Raw genomic sequence first — 20,697 nt, 5'->3', positions numbered from 1 at the left:
GAAGAGGAAGCAAGTAAAAGTAAAAGTTACTTAATTGACTAAAGAAGTCAGGTGGATAGTTTCTAGCTTCCTTCAATTTAATTTATTTATTAAATCAATATGATACCCAAGGCTTTTTGCTACTTCCCTTCTAGTGATATATTATAGAAATTATAATCTTTTACAGTAATTCATAAAATAATGGGTATTACTCAGTTTATGCTACCTTCTGAGTTTAACGACTATCCAAGCATGTCTTACATAAAATCAGCTCCAATGATGTGAAATGTGCTTTGAAAGTGGATAGATCTGTTATGTGAGTAGGCAGTAGTTAGACTCAGACTCACAGCACAGAGGACAAATTTTGTTGTTCCCTTTCATTGTGCCAATTACTAAATTAAATCCTTTACCAATTAAAGGAGTAATAAGTGCATATAATAGAGAAAAGAGCCCATTCTGATTTTAAAATTTTGAGAAATCACATAAACCTCCCTAATATCACAAAGAGTGATATTCTCCCCTCTTTGTCTCTGGAATCTCACCTCTTAGTGTTTGGAGATAACAGCATTTTCTAGGAAACATTTTCTAGATAACAAATCAAATCAAGTTAAATTAAGCTTATTAATTTCCAGAGTATACCCAAAAGAACTGTATTCCTAATATCCTTCTCCAAATCAAGCCTTTATCAATTGTATTATATAAACACACACTTTCTAAGTTTTTAAAAATACAGAGAAAAAACAGTAAAGCTCTACTAGTAGAAAGCAAAAAGAGAGATTTAGATTCTAGGTTATGTTAGGTTTAGATCTTTCACTACCGTGAGACTTTAAAAGTCAATTAAACCTGGACAGTGTGGCTCAGTGGTTGAGTACTGACCAATGAACCAGGAGGTCACTGTTTGATTCCTGGTCGGGGGACATGCCTGGGTTGTGGGCTCAATCCTCAGTAGAGGGCATGCAGGAGGCATCCAGTCAGTGATTCTCTCTCATCATTGATGTTTCTCTTCCTCTCCCTTCCTCTCTGAAGTCAATTTTTAAAAATCAGTTAATATATCTGGCCATTGGTTTCCTCATTTGTAAACCAACAAGGTTAGATTGATATTAAGTACCTTTGCAATAATCTATATATATAAAAGGCTAATATGCAAAGTGTCCTTTCAGGAGTTTGACTGGGACAACAGGAGTTCAATCGCTTGCTATGACATGAGCTGACCACCAGGGGCAGCGTATAACATGATGGGCAACCAGCGGTGTCAGGGTGCTGAGGGAATGAGGGAAGGAGGAGGTGGGAAGGTGGGGAGGTGGGGTGGGAACTGTGTGGTGGTGGCAGCGTGCAGGTGGCAAGGGAAGGAGGAGGCGGGGAAGCAGGGAGGTGGTGAACCTGATCGGCCCTGATCGCCGGCCAGGCCTACCCGTGCACGAATTTTATGCACCGGGCTTCTAGTCCTATATAATAAAAGGCTAATATGCAAATCGACAAAACAGCAGAAAGATAGGTCGCCATGATGCACACTGACCACCAGGGGCAGACACTCAATGCAGGAGCTGCCCCCTTGTGGTCAGTGCGCTCCCACAGGGGGAGTGCCACTCAGCCAGAAGCTGGGCTCACAGCTGGCAAGTGCAGCGGTGGTGGCGGGAGCCTCTCTCTCCTCTGCAGCAATGCTAAGGAACTGCAAGCTGGCAGGTGGACATCCCCCAAGGGGTCCTGGACTGCAAGAGGGTGCAGGCCGGGCTGAGGGACCCCCCTCCCCACCCAGTACACAAATTTGGTGCACCAGGCCTCTAATAAAATTATGTTATTCTAGATTCTACCTGAATTAAATGCTCTGTATATTGTTACTACCCTCGGGTCATTCTTTGGTTAACTGTGGTTATGGTTTATTATAGATAGTCATCTCATTGACTAATAAGGAATTAAATGCCTATTCCAAAGCTGGAGCTGTGGCAGAAGAAGTTTTGTCATCAATCCGAACAGTCGTAGCCTTTGGGGCCCAAGAGAAAGAAATTCAAAGGTCTGTTCCTTTAGTTATGACAATATATACTTGGTTTTATTTTTTTACCCCAAAGGCTATTATATTATGTTTTGTCTTTTAAAGATATACATACAATCTAAAAGATGCAAAGGATGTTGGCATTAAAAAGACTATAGCTTCAAAACTCTCTCTTGGTGCTGTGTACTTCTTTATGAATGGAACCTATGGACTCACTTTCTGGTATGGAACCTACTTGATTCTGAGTGGAGAACCTGGTTATACCATTGGAACTGTCCTTGCTGTAAGTTGTATGTGAGAACAAAAGTAACTGGCCTAGATACATTTTTTCTTACTTAAGAGTATAGTAAAAATTTCTCTTTCAATAATATTTAATATTCAAATATGAATCTTTAATAAACATAGGAGTATTTGTTTCCTTCAAATGATTTGTATATATCTTTAAATTTTAGTTATGAATGGCAGGATATATTCATCCAGCCTATCTTCTAAAAGCATCACACTTTTAGAAAAACCATAATTTAATTTTCCACTGGGAGATAGAGTTTTCTTAATCTAGTAGTCAAAAAGGCCAGTGTCTAGTGAGACTTCTTCCTTTCAGTCTTGCTGAGATGGCACTCTAAAATGGCACTCTACATTCACCTTGCTAAATGTCTTCCCTCTGGAAATATTCTATAGATTGGACTTTTCTGTCCTTCTCTGTTCTTTCCACATATAGACATGTTTAAAACAAACTAGTCCCAGCCAGTGACTCAGTTGGTTAAAGCATTGTCCCATACACGAAGAAGGTTGCAGTCTCGATTCCCAGTCAGAGCACATTCCTAGGTTGTGGTTTGATCCCTAGTTGGGGCGCATATGGGAGGCAACTGATAGATGTTTCTCACTTTGATGTTTCTCTCTTTCTCTAAAATCAATGAATATATCCTGTGAGCATTTAAACAAACAAACAAATAAAATCATACTATATAAATAATTCTAAATTGTCCATATCACAATTTAGAATTATTTAAACTCTTAGGTTTATGCATTAAATTTGAATTTACTCAGTTACCCTCCCAAGTTTCAACAATCAACAGATCATTTCAGGATTAAGAACTATTTGCCTTGCTAACTGAATTGATCTGGCCTATATATTTCAATTTATGTATGGCTCTCCTATTCTATATAGATTTCTATTTTCCTCAGCTAAAATCATCTTCTGAATTTGAGACTTCCATAGTAAAGACTTTAAGCTATTCATTTATTTCATATAAATGAAACTTCAGCATGAAGAATTTATATGTGACTTGGGCAAATGACTTGCTATACCTCAGTTTCCTCATCTATAAGTAGGGAAAATAGTACCTAGCTTGTGGGGTTCTTTCCTTATTTGAATTTTTGCAGAGAGGTGTCTGTCTGAAAATGCACAGGTGTTCAATAAGGCAAGAGTTCATAAGAGTTTGGATAGAAATAGTACAATGTCTCTAAGTTAGTAAAATCAAACACATCCTTCTCTTTAAAGATCAAGGGGTCGACCAACAAGGAGGGGATGCAACTCACCTCCTCACTTAACCAGGTTCAGGTATGGCAGGCACTCCTCTGTAAGCCAGTTTTTCTGCTCAGATTTCCCAGGTAATAATGACAGGACTATGGGACAACCAAAAGTTGTTCCACATCAGGAGATGGCCAAATATACTTGGATTGACTTGTTTCCTTTATATTTGACAGCAGCTTCTATTTTCTCCTACATAATTTTTCTAATATCTGTCTGAGTCTTAACCAACTATATACTTTATTCTGTTGTCTCTCTTATACAACTGAGGAAAGATAAATATTATTTTTTTTCTTTTAGGTTTTCTTTAGTGTAATTCATAGTAGTTATTGCATTGGAACAGCAGCCCCTAATTTTGAAACCTTCACTATAGCCCGAGGAGCTGCCTTTAATATTTTTCAGGTTATTGACAAGGTAAGACTTCTGATTGCTTTGAAATATAACTAGCATTGCTGCAAGAAGGAAACAAAACAAAAAGATGGGGAAAATTCATGTTGGGCAAATGACTATGGAAATTTGTTTTAATTCTTCTACAAGGAGATTATGTTTTATTAAAACCTCCAATGTCTAATCAATGCCCTTTAAGCAAAAAGGAAAACATTATAAAGGGAAATCAACTTTAAACTATACTGTAGAAAGTAGAGATTTGTCAACTTATTCCCTTGAAGATTTATAGCATTCTCTTTGTTTTTCCAAGGAACCTGCTATAGATAATTTTTCAACAACAGGTTATAAACCGGAATGCATAGAAGGAACTGTGGAATTTAAAAATGTTTCTTTCAGTTATCCATCAAGACAATCTGTCAAGGTGGGTTAAAATTAATTACAGAATTGTACAGTTTTCTTATATTACCACCTACTGGCTAAGATCTCCTCTTATAAAATAATCTGGGATCAGTTTGTCCAAGATTAGCCACTTTGTTCAGAGACTTGGAAAGAGAGACAGAGAGAAAGAGGAAAGAGGTAATGGTGGGGAGGAAGGAGAGAAAGATCAGTAACGGACAGATAACTCTGGGTGAGCTAGTTACATTTTGCAGCCTCTTTTCTATACTCAGCTGACTAAAGCATTTTCAACTCCCTGGGATTCCTTCACTCTGGGTTTGGGAGCACACCAAAATATCTTGGATTGATGGTGCCACCTATTGGTGGTCCCTGGATGTTATCCCATCCAGCATAACTCATTTTAATCTACTTTCTAACCTCGGAGAATTATGCACAGGTTGTGCCTTTCACTTCTCCGTTTCCTAGGACTTTTACTGCACCAGCATATGTGCCTCAGTTACTTTCCCTCTCACTTTCACACACACACAAACACACTCATGTGTGCACACGCAGCAGTTTATCCTTCTGTCATTCAGCCTTTGACACGTTGTTGAGAAAATATGTCTGTTCTATTGTCTTCCTCCTTTCATTTATTGTGTATTTCTCCAAAAAAGTAGTTAAAGAATGCAAAGAGTAACTACTAACAAATACTGTTTCATAGAAAAAGGACATGATTTTAAATGAAATTAATAAAATTGCTTATTATCAAACTATAATGCCTTTTAAAGTATATATACAAATGCCCCCCTGTATAATTTGCATCAAAAAAGATCTACCTACTCCTGTTTCCTTATTTTTCTCTAAGTCTTTGATTGAAATTCTTTTTTCAACGCTCTTTTTTTAAAATTTCTTGTTACTTAATTACCATTATTACAGTAGTACTGTCTTCTCCCATCTTTCTTAACATAAATAGAGGATTAACTCCATTTTGCAACTATGCTTGGGTTGTCTTCCTGGAAACAAGCACCAATTGTGCTATTATATTGCAGAGTAAAGTGCTCTCTGGGTTTTAAACAACTATTTTTGAAATGAACTTTTGAAACATAGCTCTGTTTGTTAAGCTGGAGAATTTTTTAAAAGAAAAAAGTTCACCCATTTTAAATAAAACACAAACTCTTCTACGGAAAGAACAGAAACCCAGAAACCTACTCGAGAGTAAAAGTGCAGGGCGGGCAGGAGGTCCTCCCACTGGGGATCCTGATTTCTCACCTCCTTTAAAGAATTTTTCTCTGCTTGGCCCTTTGAAGGTTTTATGTTTGGCTATTTAAAGGGTCTGTTTCTTTACAAATGGGGAGATCAAAGTGAGGGAATCCAAAGAAAGATTCCCATACTTGGGGCTAAATACATACAAATGCAAGCAAAGATAGGTGAGAATTTCTCAACAGGATTGCTATTGTCATTTGGGAGGTTTCTCTCACTTTGCAGGTTCTTGGAACACTAAATACTGGTTTCAAACCCCCAGTTATTGAGAAAATTTTAAAGTGCTTCCCCTAAGCTGAAATGTCTCCATGGGATCCACCACTAGGAGAAGGAGGGTTTCTATTGGTGGAATCTCATTCAGGGGAGTCCCTAAGAAGTTTCAACAGTTGTTTTACTTTGGAATATATTTTGCAATAATGTTAAATATATTCTAAAAACGAAATTTCTTAAGTAGCTCACCAAGATATCTGGCAAGATTTCATTCAGTTGTTGCAAATTAAAGGTAAAATTTTCACTAACTTGGTAGTCATGAAATTCATATAAAGTATTTCAGCTGAAAATGTAGTTTGCTGTGGCTATTAATATTTAATAAGTAATCTTAATTTATATTTCTTCTTTATATAGAGAAATGATGAGAGATTCTTTTACTATTATTTTCCAGAATTATGTAGGTTATTATTATATATGTATGTGAAACAAACAAGATCTAAATTTGTTTTTAATAGCTACTGAAGAATTTGTTTTATGTTAAATTACATTAAATTTCTGAAAATATTAAACCATATTTTCATTTAACCTAGTTTTATGGAATTTCTTCCCATACATTCCAATAGATTCTGAAAGGTCTGAATCTCAAGATTAATTCTGGAGAGACAGTAGCCTTGGTTGGCCCCAATGGCAGTGGGAAGAGTACAGCAGTCCAACTTCTGCAGAGGTTATATGATCCTGAAGACGGCTTTGTAAGTGCACCTACCAATATTATGCAGCGCCTGCATAGTGAGATTTGGAAATATCACCTATTACAAAGATATTATAGCTATGTTAACTTTTAATTTTTAACAGTGGAGCTCCAAGAGAAACAATATTGTTTTCTTTCCTACATATGCATTCATTCAATAAATATTTCTGAGCACTTATTATGTGCCAGTCACTGTTCTAGGTCTTGGGAATACATTGATGAACAAAGCACAAAAACCTCTGCCTTCATCAAGTTTACATTCTAATAAGTAGAGACAGACAATAAATAAAATAAGTTATATAGTAGGTATTAACTGCTGTAGAGAAAAATAGCATAGTACTTTGTAGTACCCAGAACTTAGCAAGAATTTCAGTTTCTCAAAACATCCCAGAAGGATGACATCTGTAGAGAATATGCTCTCTCATTTTTTTCTGTCACCCATAATGTTGCACTTAATTTCCTCACCCTTGTACATGGCATATAGAATGAGACTATGACAGTCACAGAACCATAATTTTTAATGCTTCTATTCAATTTCAACTGTTCTTTTTAAAAGAAAATCTACTCTCCAATAACCTGATTTCATTTAAATTTGACTTCCTAAGTAAGTTTTCATTTGGAGTCTTTAATACCCCACTCATGTATCCATGCTAATGTTGAGTAAATTATTGGATAATCATTCTTATATAAAGCAGTTGCACAAAATACCCTTGCCTAAACAAAATACTGAGTTGGTAATAAAGAGAGACTCTATAAGTTATATTTATCAAACATTGGCTTCTGTCATTGGAATATGTTGGGGTAATAAGGAATATTTCTGGAGAAGACAATTTACTATCCTATCTAATAATAGAAAAACATGGTAATTGACCGTACCTTTGCTACACCTCCCATTGGCTAATCAGCGAGATATGCAAATTAACCACCAACAAAGATGGCGGTTAATTTGCATACATAGGCACGAAGCGGCGGAGCAAAAGACTGAAGGCGGCTCCAGCCCGAGCAGTGAAGACTAAAGGCAGCTCTGGCCGGAGCGAAGGCCTGGGTCCCGGGTGCCAGAGGAAAACCGGTGCCAGCAGCCAGGGGAAGGGAAGGCCTATTGCACAAATCTTTTCGTGCAACAGGCCTCTAGTTATTTATAGCAATGAATGGGGTGTTGAAGAGAAGTAAGGAAGGATATTTCCTAGAAAAAATGAAAGATTACATCAGTCTTAAAATAACAAAACTGAAGTTTGTTACATGTATCTACACAATGACAGGGTATATATCTTTATAATACCTAGTTTGTGGATCTTAGAATAAAGATATTTAGATGACATAGCGAGATTTGAAGCCAGTTTTTGTTGTTTTTTAATATTCTATTTGTTCCTATCTATCAGAACAAGTCTTTTAACAATATAAATGCTATAAATATTTTATCAAAATATAGTCAGTCTTTGACCCCTGAAAACCTGTGCTTCTAAGCTTATGTTTTGGACTAGTAAAAAAAGACTAAAAACAGTGAAAAGGCATCACCACATGACTCATTCCTTTGGATTGGCAGATCACAGTGGATGGGAATGACATCAGAACTTTAAATGTGCAGCATTATCGAGAACATATTGGAGTGGTCAGCCAAGAGCCTGTTTTGTTTGGGACTACCATTAATAACAATATTAAATATGGACGAGAAGGCGTGACTGATGAAGAGATTGAAAAAGCAGCAAAGGAAGCAAATGCTTATGATTTTATAATGGAATTTCCCAATGTAAGTACACTATGTAGCCTGTATCCTTAGCATAGAGCTAAAGCACTATAATATTCCAAAATGAAATAAAAAAGCAATAACTTCTCCAGAGCAGGAAGATGTGATTAATTTTTGAGTTGTCCTGAATGAAACATCCATAAATGAGAGAGCATGGTTACAACCAGAAAAATGCATAATTGAAAGATAAATTTTAAAAATCATATTTAGTTCTAATTGGTTCTCACTGTAAATGAAAAAAATAAAATAAAGATTATATGAGACAAAGCAGAGAAATTATGTCTCAAAAATGTTGATTTGCAAGGCCATCTTGTGGCTAAAAGTGGGAATGTCACACAAAATGTTCAGATTTGTTCTGTGATTAGGCAAAAGAATAAATATGATTGTGTTTTATTAGAAGCACATAGAGCTAATATTGGACATAAAATGTGAAATCATACTTGGAAATAGATAATAAACTAATATCTTGGTATTAGGATATTTCCTAATGGGTATTTAGAACTGATTGCTGTAAAACCACTTATTTGCATTTTCAAAGTATTTGTTCATCAGTATCACTGAAATTGTTGTGGGGAGTACCCTGTGAAATATGAAAGGATAAGATTTGAAATTAAAATACAGACAAAATTCCACCATCCCTGAAGGAAACAATAACAAAAAAGTTCATTTTAATGAGTATTTTTTACAAACTGCCCTCCATGAAGCATCATAATTTTGTTCATTTTTTTTAATAAAAATTTGTTTTGCTAGTAAATACCTCCTATCCCCATTTACCTAGTATCATAATTAAGACAGAAAACTCATTAAAGACTTGAGGTCATTCTTTGCCTTATGGCTCAGGAAAACACAGATTTCCTTTCTTTGACCTTTTGAGACTTACAATGACTTCCTTTTCTCAAAACACCAGTCATCTTCAGTTTCCCACTTGGAATTTAGGGAGCTTTCTGGTGCCTCTGAAATTATACCCTTAAGTTACTACTGTCTTTTACTAAAAGTCTCATAGTTATACAAAAATGTCCCTTGCTATAAATAGAATAGTAAATCTTTAAGATATAATCCAAAGAACAAATTAAAGACATTGGCTTATGATGATGGAAACTAAATTTCACAGCCATGTTAATCCAGAGAAATAAGGATAAGCACAATAATAAACAAAAATTCCAAAAGTGGTTAATTTAGATAGGTGAAATATTTGAAAAAGCTATGCTCAAAATAAAACCATCTTGCTTTTGTGATATCTCTGTGATATACATATATTTTTAATTATTATATTAGGGTTAACTAATACTTGCTAGCCTTTTCCAATAAACAACCATAAGTCTGGCTAAAATAGGACAATTGTTTCCAAGCAGTGGATAAAAGGTAGCATAAAACTGTGATTCCTGAGAGAAAGGAAGCTCATGAAGAAAGTCCAGGAATTTGCAGCATTCTGCCTGGGAACAAATTTCTGACCCCATCTCTGGGAAGTGAATCCAGACGGAACATGGTCGTCCCACTGAGCTGAAAGACAGAATTACAGAGCAGCTTACGCAAAGGTAGAGGAAGTGAGAGAGCTGTGGAGTTGAGGTGGGGTCAGAGGTCCATGTAGATATCGCTGGGGAATCTTTGAGTATGATACTATCCAAGGCTTACCAGAGAGCAGCTGATACAAAGCTGAGAGGAGAATGGAGATACTAGAAGTTGAGCAGGATGGTGGGGATGTTGAAAGCACAACCCAGCCAGAATGGAGAGATCACATTAACACCTTTTAAATACCGCAGGCATGTAGCTGAGACACCAATAAAAGCTACAGGTTAGGAGTAAAGACCACACCTTAGAGTAAGGCTGGCTCTAGACCTGCCCTAACAAATTCTAAAACCAAGCCATAACAACATCCCCAGAGTAGACATAACTTGGAGGTTGGATCCTGCCAAGTTTCAAGACTTACTACAGATTTACTTCCAACAAATCATAGAACCAAGATTACACACGTTCCGGGTGCTAAGTCAATATCTGAATTACCTACTAGAATGAAAATCAACATTTTTTTCACAAGAAAACAAATTCAGAGTCTCTCCAACATATGCACAGAATTGAGTACATGTTCTAAAATAACTAGACATGCAAAGAAATAGAAAACTATGATCAACAGGCAAGAAAACATAATTTAAATGTTTATGCACTTCAGAAAAGCTTCAAAATGAGTGAGAACAAAAAAAAAAGAAAGAAAAAAGATACATCTTAAAGGAGAAATAGACAAATCCACAATTTTAGCTGAAATCTCTAGTACTTAATAGAACAAACAGGCAAAAAGCAAGGATATAGAATGACTGGAACAGTACTGTCAACCAAATAGATCTAACTGACATTTATAGAATAATAATTATGGAATGCATTCTTCTCAAATGCACATGAAATGTTCACTGAGATAAACAATATTCTGGGTCATTATAATAAAAATTAATAGCTTTGCAATTTTAAAGAAAATATATAAAATATGCCCATAAAAGAATTAATAATACAAATCCACAAATATTTGAATTTAAATAGGCCACCTCTAAATAATCTGTAGCTCAAAGAGGAAATTTAAAGGAAAATTTAAAAAATATTTTTATCTAAAAAGAAATGAAAATGTAGTGTATCAATAGTGGGATACAGTTAAAGCACTGCCTTAGGAGAAACGTAGCATTAAATACTTATTTTTGGAAAGAAAAAAAGATCTAAAATCTACAAACTTAGTTTTCACCTTGAGAAACTAGAGTAAAAGAAGTAAGTCAAACCCCAAGCAAGCAGAAGGAGGGAAATAATAAAGATTAGAGCAGCAATTAGTAAAATAAAAAATGGAGAAACATTAGAAGGAATCATTGAAACCAAAAGCTGGTACTTTGATAAGATGAATAAAATCAGTAAAACTATAGCAGGGCTAATGAAGAAATAACAAAAAAGAACAGTAACTACCAATCTTGCCAAATTAAATATGTATATACCCCAAAAAAGTAAAAGAAGACCTAAATTGAAAAAAGTTTTGAGGGGAAGTTTATTTTGCAGTAAACTTTTTCATATTCTTTTTCAGAATATCCAGGACAGAGTTTGTGTGTAATGCATTAAATTGCTAATAAACATTTTTAATAGTAGTTAAGTAAGTTTTTGTATTACATACTTTTAATGTGTTCTTTTAAAGATAGCAACATATTCTAAAAATTACCTAAAAACTTTGAAAATTCAAATTATTAAAAATCCTTGATATATCATATATTCTCATTTCTTTTATCCATAGCCAAAATTTTCTTAGGTCCTCTCTTTACTCAACTTTTTAATTTAATAGTTATTTATTTTTATAAAGAATAAATCAAAGGTCAAAACCAGCCAGACTGGTTATTAAGCTGGTATTAAAACAACTGATTATTTGTAATTTCCTTTTCTAATCATTTGATCATGCTATCCTCTGTTTCTATACTCTTTCCTATTTTCCATTAGAAATTTAATACCTTAGTAGGGGAAAAAGGAACTCAAATGAGTGGAGGACAGAAACAGAGAATCGCGATTGCTCGAGCTTTAGTTCGAAACCCAAAGATACTGATCTTAGATGAGGCTACCTCTGCCCTAGATACAGAAAGCGAATCTGTTGTTCAAACTGCACTGGAAAAGGTAAGTGAGCAGACATATTTCTAATTTTTATATTCCTTATTCAGCATTGTTTTTAAATACAAGAAAGTATAGTACCATAGTACATTATTCATTAAGTTTAGTACCCTCCTTAACATATGCATGCAGTTTGTTCACCCTTTTAAACAGTTATGTGATGGTTATAGGAAATGATATGGAGAAGAGAAGAAGATGTTATAATTGGTGCTAAAAATATATTTGAGACTGATATCCAAGCAGTCATCCTATATAAATCTTCATTCCAATGAGTCTGCATTTCCACCTCCCCATAGTAACCCCACACCACTAATACCATCATGGTTATAACTATGTTCACCTTTGCCTTTTCCATACACTATGGGATTCTCTTCTCTGACAGATTTTCTTCTTTAGGGAAGCCCTGGAATATCATTTTAATTTAATTTCACCTCAAGTAGAGAAGCATACAGTGTGGTTTGACCTGCATTTGAACTATCCTACCCCTACAGTCCTGGGCCCTCAAACCTCATACTGACCTGCTTACTGCAAGCTGCTGCACATGCTTCATGGCCACAGTGCAGTCATGACTCTTGACCAAATTGTACTGTATCTGGAAGGGTGGTTGGCGGTGGTGGTATGAAGCCATCAGATACTTTTTCAATGGCCAAACCCTCTTTTTAATCATGGCCTCCAAACCCTTCAGAAGGCTTAATGTCACATTTTACTTTGACCTTGTTTGAAAATGTGCTGGGATTTTTTCTCAAGAAAAGAATAAAGTTTTTAAGTATTGACTTTGAGGGAGCAGAAATGGTTGTTGGCAGCCAGAGTGCTCACTGCTTATTGAAAAATTTATTACTTACTATTATCAACTTGTAAATCAGATTGTATATATTTTTTACCCTTGTTTCCATCACATGATGAGTATGTCACATGTTGCGTGTGATATTTTTTATTTTCATAAAATAAACAAGTGATAAGGAAATTCATGTTTATTGTGGACACTTTGCTAATTTGGTTCACTTGGGTGAAGAAGAAACAGTGATTCCCTCAAGGGCATGACTAATGCTTATTCATTTTTTATACTTATTATCTAGGACAGGGCTCTTATCTATAGAATGCACTCAAATTATGTTCAGAATTGTCGACGTTTCATTCCTTAGGGCTTGAATGTACTAAAAAGGATTGCACTTAACATAACTATCTCTTAAGTTACATAAGACTTTTTTCCAGGTGTATTGAGGGATAGTTAACATATGTATATAAGATTTTTAAAAACATATTGTAATAGGCTCAGGAATTGTTTAAAGCAGTGGTTGGCAAACTGCAGCTCGCGAGCCACATGCGGCTCTTTGGCCCCTTGAGTGTGGCTCTTCCACAAAATACCAACTTCTGCGCATGGGCCACGAAGTTTCAATTGCACTGTATGTGCGCACCCACACGTGGTATTTTGTGGAAGAGCCACACTCAAGGGGCCAAAGAGCCGCATGTGGCTCGCGAGCCACAGTTTGCCGACCACTGGTTTAAGGGTTAAATATCTCCATTGTCTTTCCATCCAGTATATTAATCAATTCAGGCAATCAAAACTTATTTAAACTTTAGCCCTGGCCTGTGTTCTAAGTAGTTAGAGCATCAGCCCTTGAATCAAAGGGCCATGGGTTCAATTCCTAGTCAAGGGCACATACCTGGGTTGCAGATTCCATCCCTAGCCCTGGTTGGGGTGTGCAGGAGGCAACCAATTGACATGTCTCACATCAATGTTTCTCTCTCTCCCTCTCTCCCTTCCACTCTCTCTAAAAATCAATGGAAAAAATTTCTTCTGGTGAGGATTTAAAAAAACAACAACACTTGTTTAAACTTTAAAAATAAATAGTTGCTTGGCAACATGATAAACTAATACACAATTTTTTTCCTGGTTAAAATGAAATCTACATCATAAGTAAAAAGAGAACAATGCAAAATATTTGTAAACTATATTCCAATTACATAAAATAGTTGTATAAGTGAATAAAAATGAAGGCAACATATATGAAAGTAATAAAAGTTGTGTGGCAGAATTATGGGTTTTCTTAAGGTTTTAAAAAAATTCATTGCTATTAATGTTTTTTCAGTTTATAAAGCAGGGTATTAAATCAACATTGTAGAGATGTATACATGTGAAACTGCTTTAAGCAGTATTTGTTCTTTTGTGGGGTAATGGTAAATGGTAACAAATGGGGTGATGTAGCACAGTAAATTGGGTTCAATTAATTATATATGCCTCAATTTATTGGAAAACGACTCATGGTGAAGAGGAGAGTTAAAATATAGGAAAATTAAAATATTTCTTCTTACTGATGCATCTCTCCATGCCCAGCCTTCACATATTCCTCCCAACCCTTTCTCTCCAGTACCCCATTGTCTTCCTTTTATATGAAGTTCTAGAACCAGTAAAACTAATCTGTAATGACTTTTAAAAATCATATCAATAATTTCCTGGAGCAGGAGATGGATTTTGATTAAAAAGGGATATAAAGGAACTATCACTCTTGATCTCACTAGGATTACTGCAATATGTAACTCCCTGCTTCAGCCCATGCCCATTTCAATCTTTTCTCAACACAGAGCCTTGTAATGCTATTAATGTACAAATTTGATCATGACATGCTTCTGCTTCAAATCCTCTAGTGACTTCTTATCTCACTCTTCACTCTAAATAAAAACCTAACTCCTTACAGTAAGCTACTGTAAGTTCTTTGGAATTAGGTACCAAACTCCTTCTGGAAACTCATATCCCTCCACTCTCCCCCACATTGGCTGCTCCTTAAACATGTGATAGCACTTTTCATCAACTAACATACTGTGCATGTACGTATTTATTTATTTTGTTGTCTCTCTTTCCCCACTGGAATGTCAACTCCCTGGTGGCAAAGGCTTTGATTCATTAACTGTAGTGTCCCCAGCACTTGAACCATGACTGGCCCTTAGTAAACAGGTAATAAATATTTGTTAAAAGGATTTTGGATGAGTATGATACAGAATAGTTCCAAGACCTGAAGTGCCCTTTTCTGGATTTCTTAATTGCCCAAAACTAGTTTTGATTCATTAATCATGTTCAAGAAGAGAATCTAGGGCCCATGGATAAAGTTAAGGCCACAGGCTATGGGGTTCCACTCTGCTACTGGTTTGGACCTGGCATGCCAATGCAGCAAGCTTCCAGGCTGTCCCACTGTGAGGAGGCACAGCATGTACATCTTGAGGTCACTAGGGAAGCAGAGGAAGCCCACACTGGCTTTGGAATAAGACCTGTAAAAGCTCTTTGAAATGTTAGAGGTGGAATGCAAATCTAAGGAATAATTATTATTAAGAGAGGTTCAGCTATACCACATCAGTGGAGAACCTTCAAAAGGCCCTTTACTAATTACGAGCGAAGTGTTTCCATCACGGTTTTATTCTTAGAAGAGATAGAACTACTTCTATTGCAACCTTCTTGGGCTTTTCTTTATCATCACTGTTCTTTTCCATTATGATGCATTTGGTTGGTGTTCCTCCAAGAGCCTTTACATTTATACTACCTGGAGAACTGAACAATAAGAAAACTGGTATGTTACAGTAAGCAGTGGGTTACTTTATTAAATTAAGCCCCAAGAAATGGTTATCCAAAGTTGAAATTAGGTTAATTATTGCACACACACAGAGACATATTTTGGTGTATCTATGTCAGTTACATATCTTGCTATCTATGATATTGAGGATTTTTTAGATTTTTTTTTTCTTTTTTCATCTTTTAACCATTTGTAACAACACTATAATAATTGGGAACAGAAGGGAATTTCTGCAAGGGAATTTCTGCAAGGGAATTTTCTTGGCTGGAATTTAGCCAGGAGAACAAAAGTAATAAAGAAACTACCTCATTCCCAAAGCATCATGGCATATTTTATAAATCTGCTTATTCAAGCTCACATTTGTAAGGCTTGGTGTTAAATTATAGGCCACTAACTTCTTTTAGGGTAGTGCTTCTTCCCTTTTAATAGATCAGTGCCGCATTGAGACTCTTCAGAAAAATCTACAAATGCACTTATACACAGAGATTTACAATAATATTGAAGGGTTCATAGATTCCCCGAAGCCATTCATATATCATTATTTTAGGTGTAATACAGGAATAAATGGATAATAATAGCTAAGAATCCAATGAGCCCAGTCGGTGTGGGTCAGTGATTGAGTGTTGACCTATGAACCAGGAGGTGACAGTTCAGTTCCCAGTCAGAGTACATGCCCAGGTTGTGGGCTCGATCCCCAGTAGGGGGCATGCAGGGGATAGCCGATCAATGATTCTCTTTCTTTCATCATTGATGTTTCTACCTCCCTCTCCCTCTCCCTCTCTGAGATCAATAAAAATATATTTTATAAAAAGAATCCAATGAGATAAGAACACTTATTCTCCTGCTTTACTGACACACTGAAGTACATTTGGGCAATAGTGAAGTCAGAACCTGGACCGAGACATTCAGCCTTCATTCACATAACTTCCATGCTGTACTGCATCAAAATTATACATCTGCCAGGGACTGAAGCAAAATCTGAATACAGATCACTGTTCAAAACTAGCCTCTTATTAAATACTAGTGGCCTGGTGCACGGATTCGTGCACATTGAGAGGAAATTTATTAGAAGAAATATTTTAATATCGTTATTTGCCCTTTCTCTATAAAAGAAGTGTCAGAGATGAAAGAAAATTAGTAAAATGTATATTAAAATGATATATAAATTGATTAATAAACAATAACAACATGATATAACAATAACAAAGACATGATATAAAAACAAAAACATATAACAAAAACATGATATAAAAACAACATTGATAAAAACAATGACTGATAAATTGATTAAACTTATTCTAATAGCTCCCTGTACACCACATTAAGAGTAAAAACACTTTCAGAGTGTTTGACTAATTTACCTTGTGATGAAGTATTTACAACTTTAACGTCACACACTCTTCGAACTCGAGAGAAAGCAACATATAATTGACCATGTCTGAAAACGGGTTCAGGTAGGAATATTCCTACTCTGTCTAGAGTTTGTCCTTGTGATTTATTAATAGTCATCGCAAATGCTGGCATCACAGGAAGCTGTCTTCAAATTAATTTAAATGGGAGACCAGTGTCAGACAGGGATAAATTGATTCTTGTAATCAGAACAATCTCTCCTTCTGCAGATCCTGTTAATACTTCAGCTTTGATTATGTTAGGTCACAACCTTTTGATAATAAACCTAATACCATTACAAGATCCCACTTACTATGAAGATTTCTCAGTAGCATAATGATGGCACCTACTTTCAATTTTAATTTATGACACAGCATTCCCAAAGGAGTAACACTATTAAGAAATTCGATGGGAAAATTTTTCAGTATCATCCGTTGAATTGATGGAATCATCACTCAAATAGGTGTGAAAATCTCCATCGAGTATATCCAAAATTTCTCAGAATGTCAACAAAAACAACCAAATTCACGATCAACAATGACAGATCAAAACACACTCGTATGATTGGTGCGAGCAAGACCTTTATATGTATTACGCATGTGCGAGTCAACGTTTATTTTTAAATTGCCAGTGCACGTCATATATACCAACCAATCAGTCGGTCAGATGGTTGGACGGACGGTCGGTCACTTAGCCTTTTATATATATAGATAGAATTACTATATGAACAACAATTCTGTTTCTGGACATATACCATACAAAAAATTGAAAGTGGTGACTCAAACAGGTATTTGTATAACAATATTCACAGTAGCATCATTTACAATAGCCAAAAGGTAGTACGAACAACCCAAATGTCCATCAACAACAGATGAATGGATAAACAAAATTTGGTGTACACATATAATAGAATGAAATTCTGACACATGCTACAACATGGATGGATCTTGAGGGCATTATGCTAATTGAAATAAGAGGGATGAAGAAAAACAAGTTTGTATGATTATACTTAATGAGATAGAATAGTCAAATTTATAGTCAGAAATAAAATAGAGGTTACCAGGGTCTGAGAGAAAGGGGGAATAGAGCGTTATGGTATGAAGGGTACAGAGTTTCAGTAAGGGATGAAGAAAAAGTTCTTAAGATGGTAGTGGTGAATATACTTAATTATACCCTTAAAAATGGTTAAAATTTTATGTTATGTGTATTTTACTACAGGGAAAAAAAACAGCTATCTAAGCCTGAGTATAAAAGAAAAGTGATACAAAAGAAATTAGTCTCTCAGATCTGGAAGGACCCTACCATTAAAAATGTTTAGAATCAGAAATTTCATGTTGTACATATTTTACCAGCATTTAAAAACAACAATCTAGTCTCTTCCCAAAACCACTCTGCCCTTTTGGGAGAGAAACTCAAGCCATACCCCAAACGAGGCTCTCATGTAGGCTTATAATAGATGCACTTTTATTCCCTTAAACTGCATATATATATTGGATTTTTCTTTTACAAATGAATTTAAATTATTAATTAGCAGGATATTTCTAAGTCTTAAAAATAAAATGAAAAGCTTTAAAAATATAGTAAAATATTTTTCATAATATGGATAAGAATCTTAATGATTTCTATAAATTTAAATTATTCCTAAGTTTTGTCCTCCCTCACAAATAAGGAAAACTTCTATATATAAGATATTGATTTTATATAATTGCTACCAAATAAGATTATTTATAATGTATTATTTCTTGGTCATCATTCTGGCATAAGTATGATATTACTAAAAGAAAGATGAGCTACTTTAGCATTTTTCTCTTCTTGCCCACTACTTCATCATTTACTTTTTCTTGGAAATTTATCCACAAATATTGGTTTGTTAATAAAGTTAAATGAAGGAGAAAGGTATTAAATGACTATAAATTATTTTTTTATTATTGCCAATTGCTAACTTATTAACTAACTTATTGCTAAGTTATTTAGAAGTGAGAAGTGAGATTTCAGGCTATAAAAAGAACTACAGAATATTATTCTTTCTACACATCGTCTCATCTCAGCAAAGAGTGTAGATATTGAATGTGTTTTCCTTTCTAAAGGCATACATATATTCACATGAGTAGATTCCTAGAAGTTGAAAGGAAGGGTTCGAGGAATAGATGAGTCACTTAAGTATGGTGGCTTCAAGTGCCTGACATTTTGCTTTTTGTCATCCCATTTTACAAAAGAGAAAGTATTCTTGGAAAGGTATCGTGACCTGACATTGGAACCAGTGTTGACCAAGCCAATTGGCTTTTGACATCATAGTGAGGTAGTTAAAACACCAGAAATTCCATGTTTCCCATATAACTACCATAGAGACCTTCTCATAGCAGATGGTCAATTTAAATTTGGTAGCTAAAAGAGGTGGAAAATTGTAAAAACAAAAACAAACAAACAAAAAAAGTAGTGAGAGGTTTTTCAGACTGTATTCTTAAAGTAGTGGAGACTAGGGTTTTCCAGGAGCCCCTTGAGGAGTAGAAGAAGGTGGGGAGATGGAGTTAGTTCCCCCACAGTCTGTTCCCAGAGCAGCCACCATTAATTGGTATGGTTTATTTAAATATATCAAGTTTCCACATGTTCTTTCACTTGCTAAAAGGGTTTTGCTGCATGGGGCGACCAGGCCGGCAGGGTGGGGCAGTTGGGGGCGACCAGGCCAGCATGCAGAGGCAGCAAGGGGTGATCAGGCCAGCAGGGGGTGGCAGTTAGGAGTGACCAGGCTGGCGGGGGGGGGGGGAAATTGGGGGCAATTAGGCTGGCAGGGGGGGCAGTGAGGGGCAACTAGGCTGGCAGAGGGGCAGTTGGGGGCAACCAGGCTGGCATGGGGAGGCAGTTACGGGTGACCAGGCCAGCCAAGGGAGGCAGTTGGGGGCGACCAAGCCACTAGGGGGGACAGTAAGGGGTGACCAGGCTGGCAACAGGGGCAGTTAGGAGCGACCAGGCTGGCAGGGAGGGGGCAGATGGGAGCAATCTGGCTAGCAGCGGGGGGCAGTTAGGGGTGATCAGGCCAGTGGGGGGGGGGTCAGTTAGGGGCAACCAGGCAGGCAGGCAGGTGATCAGTTAGGAGCCAGCAGTCCAGGATTGTGAGAGGGATGTCCGACTGCCAGCAGTCAGACATCCCCCAAGGGGTCCCAGATTGGAGATGGTGCAGGCTGGGCTGAGGGGACCCCTTCCCCCCCTTTGAATGAATTTCATGCACCGGGCCTCTAGTACTTATAATAAAGTTTAATTTATATTAGACACAGTAAGAGATTAATAACAATGTCTAATAATAAAATAAAACAGTTACAACAATGTACTGTAATAAAAGTCATATGAATGCAGTCTCTCTCAAAATGTCTTTTGAATTGTTTATTTCTGGATTTTCCACTTAATATATTTAGACCACAGTTGACTCAGGGTAACTGAAATCATAAAAAGTGAAACCTTCAATAAGGGGTACCACTGTATGGGGAAAATGTACATTGATTCCTACTTGACATCACATACAATTCATTTCCAATGAAGTATAGATCTAAATATGAAACACAAATGATAAAGATTGTAAGGTAAAAGATAGAAAAACATTCACATGACATTGGAGTAAAGATTTCTTAAATAGGACACAAAAAATCATAAACTGATCACTAAAATTTTTAAATTATATTCATAAAAAACACCATTAAGAAAGTGAAAAGACAACCATTTACAGGGGAAACATAAGTGTAAAACATAGAATCTGACAAAGTACTCATATATAGAATATATAAAGAATCCTGAAAACCGATGAGAAAAAGACAGTTCCTATAGAAAAAAAAATGAGCAAAAATCTACAATTTACAATCCAAATTGTCACTAACCAAATAAAATGTTGTTCAACTTTATCAGTCAAAG

The 20,697-nt window shown here is 36.0% G+C and overlaps 1 protein-coding gene across 1 annotated transcript in view; it reads left to right on the top strand.

The window, feature by feature from the left end:
- The window catches only part of ABCB5 (ATP binding cassette subfamily B member 5), an 80,424-nt gene that overhangs the window by 15,228 nt on the left and 44,499 nt on the right, over positions 1–20,697 (top strand). Inside the window, exons 7-13 of the mRNA XM_036326993.1 lie at positions 1,866–1,990; positions 2,075–2,252; positions 3,801–3,914; positions 4,198–4,308; positions 6,356–6,481; positions 8,024–8,227; positions 11,681–11,851. Of these exons, the coding sequence (XP_036182886.1) occupies positions 1,866–1,990; positions 2,075–2,252; positions 3,801–3,914; positions 4,198–4,308; positions 6,356–6,481; positions 8,024–8,227; positions 11,681–11,851 (1,029 nt within the window). The remainder of the gene's footprint in view (positions 1–1,865; positions 1,991–2,074; positions 2,253–3,800; positions 3,915–4,197; positions 4,309–6,355; positions 6,482–8,023; positions 8,228–11,680; positions 11,852–20,697) is intronic.

Source organism: Myotis myotis, unplaced genomic scaffold (assembly GCF_014108235.1).
Source record: "Myotis myotis isolate mMyoMyo1 unplaced genomic scaffold, mMyoMyo1.p scaffold_m19_p_11, whole genome shotgun sequence".
NCBI classification, from domain to species: Eukaryota; Metazoa; Chordata; class Mammalia; order Chiroptera; family Vespertilionidae; genus Myotis; species Myotis myotis.
This window is presented reverse-complemented; position numbering and strand designations above follow the sequence as displayed.